The sequence below is a fragment of the Lagenorhynchus albirostris genome, chromosome 14 (assembly GCF_949774975.1).
Source record: "Lagenorhynchus albirostris chromosome 14, mLagAlb1.1, whole genome shotgun sequence".
Classification (NCBI taxonomy): domain Eukaryota; kingdom Metazoa; phylum Chordata; class Mammalia; order Artiodactyla; family Delphinidae; genus Lagenorhynchus; species Lagenorhynchus albirostris.
The window spans coordinates 81,178,766-81,189,968 of NC_083108.1; the positions used below are offsets into that span (position 1 = coordinate 81,178,766).

At 41.9% G+C, this 11,203-nt stretch overlaps 1 protein-coding gene across 1 annotated transcript in view; it reads right to left on the minus strand.

Moving 5' to 3' along the window:
* CLIP1 (CAP-Gly domain containing linker protein 1) overlaps nt 1-11,203 on the minus strand; it is a 121,718-nt gene that overhangs the window by 26,646 nt on the left and 83,869 nt on the right. The window contains 4 exon segments of the mRNA XM_060170421.1: nt 2,806-2,926; nt 7,540-7,646; nt 9,760-9,876; nt 10,996-11,201. Coding sequence (XP_060026404.1) covers nt 2,806-2,926; nt 7,540-7,646; nt 9,760-9,876; nt 10,996-11,201 — 551 coding nt within the window.

Genomic DNA, 11,203 nt, shown 5'->3' on the forward strand with positions numbered 1-11,203 from the left:
TCCTAGCTCAGAAGGTTTTTTTCTTTTAATTTTAACAATAATTACGAAGTACATAGAAATAAGTTTTATTCTCAGTAAGGGACAGGAGCAGGCAAACAGGCTTACGAGTTAGTCAGACACGAGTTCTGATCTCCGCTCCTCCCCTGCCTAGCTCTGTGTCCTTGGTGAACTGCTTCAGTTTTCAGCCTCAGCTTCCTTTCGTCTTACAAGATAACCTTACTGTCTCAGGTATGTGGTGACGATTCTGTGAAACAGCGGCAGAGCAATCCGCTCAGTACACGGTCAGCGAATGTGGTGCTGAGCAAAGGGACCGGGATGGAACTCGGGTCCCGGGTCTGTCCCACGTCAATCTAGTCTCTACTGTCTTCACTTTATTATTTTTTTAAATATTTATTTATTTACTTATTTTGGCTGCGCCAAGTCTCAGCTGCAGCACGCGGGATCTAGTTCTCCAACCAGGGATCAAACCCGGGCCCCCTGCGTTGGGAGCGCGGAGTCTCACCCACTGGACCACAGTCCTCCACTGTCTTCACTTTAGAAATGAAACACTGACTATGTCTATAGTACTACAATTAAAATTCTTTTTTTTTTTTTTAAATCGGGTTTCTGCCAAACTCTGTAGTATATTTCTGAACAAAGTTGATCAATAGTTCGGCTCAACTGCAGCAAGTAACAAAGTGGAAATTCGTGATCTTACATAAGTAAGCAGCACCCTAGACTCTTGGAGATTATGTAGGAAGAGTAATAAAAGCCAATGAATTAATCAGTCTTCTTTAGCCTAAGGCTGCTTCTAAGTTATTTTAAGTGGGGGAATTCTCTCCACTCTTTTGAAACGTGTACACGTCAAGGGAAGCAGTATCTGCAGTCTTCCTTGGTGTCCACCGTCACTGTTCACAATCTCTAGTGTCGCAGCCTATCATGGTTTAGTTCACAGCCACTTGCTTCTCTCTCCAGAGTAAACACAGGGCCCTACAAAGGGCCAAACAACCCCTGCTTTTAAGGGAAGTCACTGCCCTGGTTGTTTCTTGCAGGTGCTGTTTTCTAACATTCTTCAGAGTCACTGAGCTTCAAATGTTTAGTCCTAAGACCTTTTCAAAAAGAAGGTAATTCAAATACCAAGGCAAAAGAGAAAGGGCTGGTGGATGGAGAGGAACCTTGAAAACCTCTGCCCAAGGAATCGTGATGCTTCCCGTTTAGTCTTTCCGGTTCTGAGTGACGGAAACAAGAAATGTAATCAACAGTCCGGTTAAGGTCAAAACGTGAGACAGGAGGCTGACCTCTGTGTGTTCTTCCCATTGGTGGATTCCACGCTGTCCGTCCAAGACGTTCAGTGAGATGAGATAAAAGGAGACGAACAGACTCAGCACTTGGCCGAGATCCTTCCCTTGCAAGTCCTTACAGACACCCTGATGTCAGAGGTACCCACAGAGTTTCAGACGCTCTGGTTTGTGCCAGGAAAAAAAGAACCTCATCTGGTCAAAGGGCTTCTGTTTTCCATGAACCCCGCTTTCTCACACAGTGACCAAAGCAGAGTGCAGCAACCCTATTTACGTCAACCCCCTTTGATCCTTTTCCTGACCCAAATCAGAAAATGACACACGTCTCCCGATGCTATTGGCTGAACGAGGTTGAGCACATTGCTACCTTCTTTGGGCTTCCGTTTCCTCTTTTACACGTGGGGGTAAGGACAGTGCCATCTCATGGAACTACTGTGAGGACTGAGAGGACAGCTACCGTGTATTCGTGCCTGTCACACAGTAAAATAAGAGCCACTGCATGTGAGCTGCCACCACCAGGAGCGTCGTTGTTGGCCTGGAGTCTGCAGACACGGGCCATTTCTCCAGTGAAGTGAGGCAGCTGTGGAAAGCTCTAACGAAGACTTTCAAGTATGAAATCAACTCTCTGAAGAGCGCTTTCACTACAAATGGCACCACGTCAATGGACACTCAACCTACTCCATCCAAATGAGAATCAGTATTTGCAAAGTATGCTTGGGAAGAAAAAATTCTTGTCCCCTTGACGCGCAAAGCAAGAAATAATGACCACACAGTAGAATTCTCTTAAAAATGTCATTTTTGGGAACTTCTGCTCTGAGGTCAGACGTGACTAACAGTCTAGCGTTTTGATTCAAGAATAAAAAGCAGAATACAGCATTCTTTAAAATCAGTTTTGCTTCACTGTTTAATAAACTTGTCAGAAGCCTTTGTAATTTAAATACGGAAACAAGTGGGTTGTGGTTAGCTTATCGTTCATTCCAGGTGTAACACACGTCCCGTACACCAATGCACACAAGTGCACATGTAGACACAGTTCCATTAGGAGATGCTTAAACATTTTTTTTAATTTAAAGAAAAGCAGAGTCCTATTTAAAAACAGCTGCCAACCCTCACACCAAATCTGTCTTCTTGAAACCTTTTTCTTAAAATCAATTTTGATGAAAGAAAAAAAAAACCTTCGAGAAAAAAAAATTTTGAAACCCAAGCAGTAGGGAAGAGATACTGTCCCTATCCATTTAAATACATTTTTGCCATAAGATCATCTGATAAAGATCTTATTTTCTACTTGCCTGCAAGTTCCCAGCGCTTTTTTTGGTTTTGTTTTTAAAGGACCTGTCAACTCACTCCTACCCAAGTCCTACAGCAGCACGCTTGAAAACCAGGAGACACAGAACACAGGTGACTTGAAATCCCATTTGCACCACCCCACCACATGGAGCACGTTCTCTGAGGAGCCTCCGAGCGCCCTGCCCACAGCAGCAGACACCAGCGTGGCCGGGCTGGGAATGCCCACCCAACGCCCACTGACCTTTTGATGACTTGTGACTTCGTCCCTGCTTCTCCCCAGCTCCTCGGCAAGTTTCACGTTCTCTTCTTGCAGGGCTGAAAGCTGCTGGGACTTCTGAGCTGCTGCCTGCTTTAGGGTTTCTCTGCAAGGACAGTGAGTGCAGGGTTACCATAGAAACAAGACAGGCAAGGAAACTGTGGGAGACGACCAGCTTCACAGCACCAAGGAAAATATATCTGGGTCACGTGCCTGATAGGCTCTATAACAACAGAAGGCAGCATTCTCTACGTGCAGGAGGGGCCAAGTGGCTTTAACCTCTCAGGAGGAGGACTGCTGCTCGCATGTGTTCCATTTTTTTTCAAACCTGATAAACACTACATCCACTCTCTCATCACCCACACTTACCCCACTTCTAAATACTCCCCATACAAAAAAGCAGGGTCACTCTAAAATAAATGACAGATGAAATGGTCATTATTCCCCTTACTTCCATTAGAAAATTATACTTAAACCTATCATGTTGATAAAGTGATTTACTTTGCTGCCACGGCACTGTTCTAACTGTACAAATCTGTAATCTGTTTTTGTTTTTTTTTTCTGGCAGAAAGGCACATCTGATGGTTCCATTTGCCAGTATCTGTCAGAATCAAGTGCTGGCGGGAATCTGGGTATATTTTCAGGACAATTAGAGGTGAAATGCCCAAAGGAAATGCAGTTTTCTAATTACATAACAAGTGTTTTATTTTGATTGTATTCTTTCCATACTGCTAACTTGAAATTAAAAGAAGCAAATAAAAATACAGCTTGCTAACCATATTATACCATGAATATCAGCATATAAAATGTGAACAGGGTAAATGTATTTATTAAACATCTTCCCATTATTAAGTTTAATTGCAAATATACATCCTAAATTATCCTTTATACGTGGACATTGAAAATAGTTTATTTGATTGTTGGATTTTACTTTTATACCATAGAAGGTTCTGATGCAATTATGAATTTTAAGTCTGTGCTGGCTACATTCCATTTAGGGAGCTATCATACGTGGCTGAATTCTGAATCAAGTCATCTGGGTATGAATCCATCTGCTGATGCATGAACACATCTATTTTTAACTTCAGTTGTCTAATGGGTGGCAGTGCTTGGCATCTTCAGTTTTCTTGATTTTTAATTCTCCATGTACCTATAACATACCTATGGGGCTGACCTCATGAAGATACAGGGGAAGATGTCTACACAAAAATCCTCTTAGCACATTAAATTTGGCATTTTACAGAGATGTTTATTTAGCAAGTGAAGAAAAACTGAGAAGGAATTTTAGCCTCAGGTAATTAGTCATTCAAAAGCTGGGAGGCCTGATTTTAATTATGGATCAAAACACACGCGCACTGCAGCTAAAGTTCATCTTCTGGCCAAAATCCATCAGCTCTTGACAAATCAGAAGATTTTACTTATGATGAAATCATCATAAGCCAAACCTTTTATTCCCAAGTGGTCACCACCTTCATTAGGGGCTATTTGGTTTCAGCATTTGTGTGGCCTGTCAGTGATAAGTTCAAGGTCCTGTTCTCTTTTAAAGATTTTCATGCTTTAAAATTTTTTAAATCCTTGGTTTCTGTTAAGAGCCCACAGTAAAGAAAATTAAAACAAGGAGTCAAAGAAATATCAAGATGCCCTAAGATTTATAAAAATGATATTGGTTCAATGTTTTAAAACCTGCAAAACGATTTCATGTACATTTAATCCTCAAAGCCCAAGGAAGTTAATGTTATTATTTATATTTTAAAGATGACAAAATGGAAGCTCAGGTAAGTGAAAAGATTTGCCCCAAATCAAGTAAGCTGTAGAACCAAGAGAACTGGAGTTAAAACTGGCAGACAGACCTCAGTTGTGATTTGAATATAGAAACACTTCTTTCAAGTTTTCTTCAGACCAGAGGGGATATGTACATTCCATAGAAGAAGGAGGCTCTAACAGCCTAGCTTCTGGACATACTCTAAGGAATAATTCTAAAAATACCTACAAATATAATTCTCCCAATTTTTAAAGATGCTTTTCTTTCTACATTATAAGATAGATATCTTGCAACAGAAAAGGAGACTGTCACAGTTTTAAAACTGAGAGGCAAACATTGCTAATATTGACTTGCAGACATTCTACTTAGGAATCTATCATAAACCTATTAATTACCATGCTAAATATATTCTAGATTTATTACTGTGCCCGGTGAGTAATTAAAGGCAAAAATTAGATGGCTTATATCGTTTTCCCTGAGAGTCAAAAATTACACACCAGAGAGAAACCATTTTATTCTCTCTCTCCAACTAAAAATAGGAGCTGGCTCACCAAAATCAAGTTTTCCTAAAACCAGCTGAGTAAGTGACATAGAGGAAAAGGAACATTTAGCTGCAAATGCTGGGATTTCAGGGCCGAGGGCAAGTTTCTGTAGGAAGTGGTTCTCGTTAGAACTCCTGGGTCTGCATCGGTGTCCTGGCAGGTGAAGAGAAACACCTGAAAAGCTCTAGAGGCCATGAAGACCCCAAGTATGTGCTAAACCTCGAAAAACAAACAGCTGCTCCTTCCCTAGCTCGGAGCACTGGGGAACAGACTAAGGAACAGTAAAATGACTGCTTTTTTCTTTTTAAGAAGCACTGTTCTCATGACACAGTACATTTATATCAGCTGGTCCTTGAAATGCGGCCAAGTCTCAGGCAGGGAACAATGAGTCACTGGGGGTGGGGGGCGCTTTCAACCCACTCCTCACACCTCCCTCCAGCAGCCTCCCACGTACGTCACTGCTGTGTCTCCCACTGCCCCTCCGTCCTGCTAAGAGTCCCGGCCTTGACCGGCCAAGTTACTGGCACAAGGCACAATTCTCGCAGCCCTGCTGGGCCAGGACAATCAGAACCAGCACAGGCACTGTCTGCCCTGTGGTCTGGCTCCCCCTGGCCCGAACTCCTCCCTCAGGGATCAGAGACCCGGGAACTGGGCCCGGGGAGGAAGGTGCAGGCGACGTGGACGGCAGCGCAGCCCACAGGCTTTTGCTCCAGCTCCCTTGCGGCCGCGGGCACAAGGCTGAGCTTTCCTTATTCAATGGGGTCGTTCAAAGGGCACGCAGAAAGAGTTTCCCTCTTGGCAGAGGTGAGATCACCGCACACTGAGAGGGGATGGGGGACATGACAGAGAGACTGAGGAGGGTGACACTTAACGCTAGACCAGTGCGACGACCCTTACGGGAGACTCTCAGCCCTGCAGGAAACAGGAATTCCACCCTCGGCTGGGTCCCCTCTGGCTCCGCCCCTCCACTACCCAGCACGGCCCAGAGAGCTCAGAGGCGGGTGATGGCAGACGGGGGGCGTGGTGAGGGTATCTTCTCCCTACGCTCAGATCCTCCCTCAACAGCTGCCTTTGTGATGCAGATGATGGGCTCCAGACACTCAGGTGAGCAGAGCTACTTTGTCACGGTAGGGGGGGGTGACCCTGAACTGTAGCTGAACCCACCCTCTCTGAACTGATTTGAATTCGTTTTTCCTATCACAGTGACCGTTTCTATTTGTGCTCTTTGCCTTTGGCAGACCAGGAGATTCAAGCCTCTCCTGGTGGCCAATCACCACAACTGTGCATGTACACATCCGTGCAAAAGGAACTGTTGGGAGCTGTTTAAACACCACCTAGAGAAACATCACTAAAACTAAGACTGACAAAAGGATCCATCACCAGCGTCATGAGCTGTCCATCCCCTCAGATGAGCAGCTCAGATGAGATCATTTCTAGGAGGATTTTAAGAACTCTCAGAAGAACTAGACATAGTATACTGATTTAATCAACACATAGTACTGAGGATGGTGACTTGGGAACAGCAGTTTGGAACTGGTGCTTTTGTTTGTGTTTGAATCTCATCTATTCGTTTGATCAAAACTGGAAATAAATAATACAAACCCTTGGAGGGCAGGGTCCACAAACAATTCACCTTTGTATCCTTCCTAGCTTAACTGTACCTAGAACAAAGGACATACTCAAATGTTCACCAGATTGTTGGCTTTAAATTTTAGGTTCACATGGCTGATACAGTGTAGTTCTCAGAACAGATAAGCAAAATGAAATCTACTCTGTAACTGTCACTTACAATGCCAGATAAATAACCACCTGCAATGATTATAAGAACCAAACTCAAAAGGTGGTATTGACAAAGGAAACATGGGCAGCCTGTCTGCCTGAAATCTAGGCAGCAGACTGATGGGTAAACCTTGATTGGAAAGAGCCTCCCAAAATTCTGCTCTTTTAATTTCCACGCCAGAAGATTAGATTACTCTTAAAATCAAGACTACTGATCATCTCAAAAGTGCATGCTTTTTTTTTCCCCTATAGAAAGAGTTTTGAGGGATTGATTAATAAAGGGTCTGATGTTTCCTAGTGTTGAGATTAGCTACCATGTAAGCATACTACTTTAAAAAGCTCTGATTCCCCTTGGATTTTCATAAGGCTTTACCAAGTCACATTTGAATTCCAGCTGCCCTAACTCATCAGCCAGCACACATTTCATTTTGATCCTGTAACTTAGCTATAGTTCTGACTTCACAGTGTAACGTTACAGGGGTGACTTCTAGGGTTTGCAACAGCGTTTGGGGGGCAGGAGGGAGACCATTGCTTTTGACTACGTACTTGTCAAGTATTCTAAAAATAATTAGCATTGTTTTCCCTTTTGCAATTTTAAGTAAGTGCCGTAATTTCCCTTAGAGGAGGTGAACTTACATTTCTTTCTTGAATTCTTCCATTTTTTGGTTCTCTACAGTCAGAAGTTCTTTTGATTTGTTCAGCTCCTCCATATTTTTCAAGTTGTTTTCTTTAAGTGTATCCAACTTAAACACCAAGAGAAAAAAACTTGATGAAATTATTTCATTTTCCAATCACATGACTGGACAGACAAATCATTCATGAAAAGGTGCATTAGAAAGGTGAAATTAGTCATTTGCAAAACAAACAAACAAACAAACAAAAAGATTACCTGGGTGAAGAGATTATAAATCATCAAGTCTATTATAAACTGCAACCTCCCCCTTACGTTAGTCAGACATGTCCTGTACACCTGGCCAAAACGTCAAACTAAATTGCTACATAAATTAAAGCAAAAGTTTTCTTTCACCTTGTATACAATTCTCAAAATTTATCATTGAACTTGCTATTCATGTATAATCCATCTTAAAAAAAAACAAAAGGAAATTGCAAAGGCATGCCATCAGCAAGGATTAATTCTCTGTAATGAAAATAAACCCCTTTCTTCCCCAAAGACTAGCCATTTAGGATAAGATATTTTTCAATGTCAGTACCAAACTTCTATGGTCCTCATTATAAAAATTATTGGGATATTTTTAGATGGGAAAAGATTTAGTTATTCATCTCAACTTCAATCTAAAAAGGAAAAGGCCACGTAGTGAGACTGAAAACCACTCACTCACATTCAGCCCTATCACCTGCCCATGGGGGACACAGCCAGCCTAGGTCCTGGGCCCTGGTGGGAAAGCCAGACACATTACTAGAATGAGCGGGGATGTCCAACCACAGGCTCTGGCAGGTGGCTGGAGTTCGAGGTGTGCATCCCCCAAGGATAGGGAGCTCGTCACAGGCAATCCATTACACAGGGTGTGCTTCTGGCACCGCGCTGGCTTTCTAGGACTTGTATAGTTATCTCCTACAGCCAAAGGTACTTCTGTCCTGTCACCTGCTACCAGTCAGGAGCCCTAGAAAGTGTCTTGCTAGTTTTAACACCACCATCTCCCTTTTAATGCTCCCTAACATTCCAGATTCATGGAATGTTCAGTGGGTCCAAAAACTGATTCCTCCAGTCTGTATTCTGGCTGTAACAAGGGGTATGGTTTAGAAGCACACAATTCTCCCTGAATCTATCTTCAAAGGTTAGAGACATTCCCTAAAATCTTCTCATTTATTTTAGCTTCTAATTTTGGTTATCATCTATTATTTTTGATGCTTTTATATTTTCAGCTTAAGTCCTCTTCTATTAGGACTGTCAATTCCTAAACGTACTCTTCTTTAAAATTTTTTTTTTAATTTTTTTAGATTTTTTTTTTATACAGCAGGTTCTTATTAGTCATCAAGTTTATAAACATACCCTTTTCTATGTCAAGTCGTATTTACCCTATAATTATCTCAAAATGTTCATGTCTTTATGGATTTCAATCATTGACCTTCCATCGTGAGAAGGCCTGATCTTTACAGTAGCTATTCAATGCGGCTATCCGGATTTTCCCTGGCTTTAATTTCTTAACCTCTTACCTGACTCTCGCTTTAAAAAGCATTTCAAGTTCTACAGAACTTCACATAACTATTTCGGCGAAGCAATCTGCTTGAGATTTATGTAACAGCTTTCCAAAGAAAGAAAGGGTTGGTATGAGCTGGGGGTGGGGGTACTGGGAATCAAAGGAAGGTGCAAGAATAAGAAGTGCTACTTCTGGACAGAATCAAAATTATCTTGAGGCCGCAAATCTATCCAAGACCCAGAGGTGACTGATTCAAAATGAGACAAAAGGGAACCAGTACTGAATTAGGCCAAGAAAAAGGCCTATGTCAAACTCAGGGCTGCGGGATGGAATTCAGTGGCTCAAAGTTGGGAGACAGTTGAGGAAAAAAGCATATGTGATTTAAGATAAAAAATACAAAAGCTAGAGAATGTTATCGGTACCTCCTCTCATTAGTTCTATCACTGAACAGTTATCACAGAAAGCCACACTGTTAGGGTTTTCCCCTCCTTTTTTAAAGGTTGATCCTACTAAATAAGTAATGAAGTAATACACTGTATTTAATATTATCATCCGGGTGTACGTTCGACTCCACTAACATAGATCAAATCTGTGTAAGGCCACACTTCAAAAAATAAACAATCCTGAGTTAGTGATCAAACACTCCATGAAGTCGATAAGCTGTCCTTTGTACAAAAAGCCATTTAAATCTGATTACTTCGTTCTGCAGTTTTTCATTTGTTTGCTTGGAATCCTCCAAGGAGGCCAGAGTTTCCGTCTTCTCTTTGGTCATCTGTTCCATTATCTGCATGGCATCTTCTGCTGTTTGAGCAGCCTAAATACGAGAAAGCACTGTGAGAAATGAGGGCACCCCTCACCAACCTGGGGAGGTGACTAACACTCAGGCCATAGAGCTCAGGGTCTGTGTGGTGAAGGGAATCACACAGAGACGGTGAGCCAGTCACTGATCCCATGCCGAAGCAGACAGACCAAGACATCAAAGGTCTTTACTCTGAAGCAGAACAAAGTTATAGACCCTTTTTGTGCCATGTTTTCAACAGGCCAACTGTAATATGCAATTTGTGTATTTTCAGACCCCTCTAAACCTACATTTTCTAAGTTCCAAGTTCCACTAACAACAGTGCTCACTATTCTGACTCATGTTGGAGAGAAATGCTTAGCAATAATAAAGAGTAACATCCTTATGTGGCCGAATTTTCCTCTTCATCATATTTATTGTTAAAAATTTAAAATACTATTCTTGCTATCTCAAATTTGGGGCTTTTGAGATCACTTGGAATTTAGGTTGGGAACTTCTCAAAAATGAGAAGTACTGAATGACAAAGTCGATGAGAAACTGTAGGTAATGAACAGAAGCATGGCTGTGAATAAAAAAGATAACATGCATATGGAAACAAAGCCTTAGCTGATAAGATACTGAAGAAAATCACCTAAGTGAATTAAAATCTTTTTAGGCACTTGCTTACAATTTCATGTGGTCTAATAAAGTTTATGGGAATTCTGCCTTTATACCTTCCCTGTTACCAACTGTGGAGGTTTCCCTGGAATCTTCCAATTCGGAAGGAATAGACACAATGAAACAATTAAAAGTCACATAGAAGATACTTTGTTTTAACATGTGCCCATTTTACTATTGTTCTTAAGCCTTTAAGAATCACAGTTGCCTTTTTCACAAAAAGTTCTCCCTACATTAAAAAAAATCTATCCTTTTTATTCACAGTTTGGAATTTTTTCTAATGGAGAGGGACAACTGCAATTAGACATTTAGGAAAGAGTTGCCCTTTCAGGTGGTGACAAAGAGCTTGAGATATCTAAGCCAATGATTAAATGGGGTGGGTTTCCTTCTGCAGAAATGAAGACAAATCCCTCAGCCACTGCAGGGTTAGTGCACAGGGTTAGGCCAGGTGCGCAACACTTGAACCTCCCAGTTTACCGTAAAGGACTGCAGAGTCTCGAGCTCTCTAATTTTAAGAGCGAGCTTGCTCTTGTCTTTCCTCAAAATACGGTTTTCATTTTGAGATTCTAGGAGGTTGACTGAGATATGGCTGTTGGTTTTGGCCAACTGGCTGATCTCTTTCTGAAGGATGAAGTAGCTTTCGGCCAGCTTCTCCTTCTCCTTCAGGAGCTCGTCTTTTTCAGCA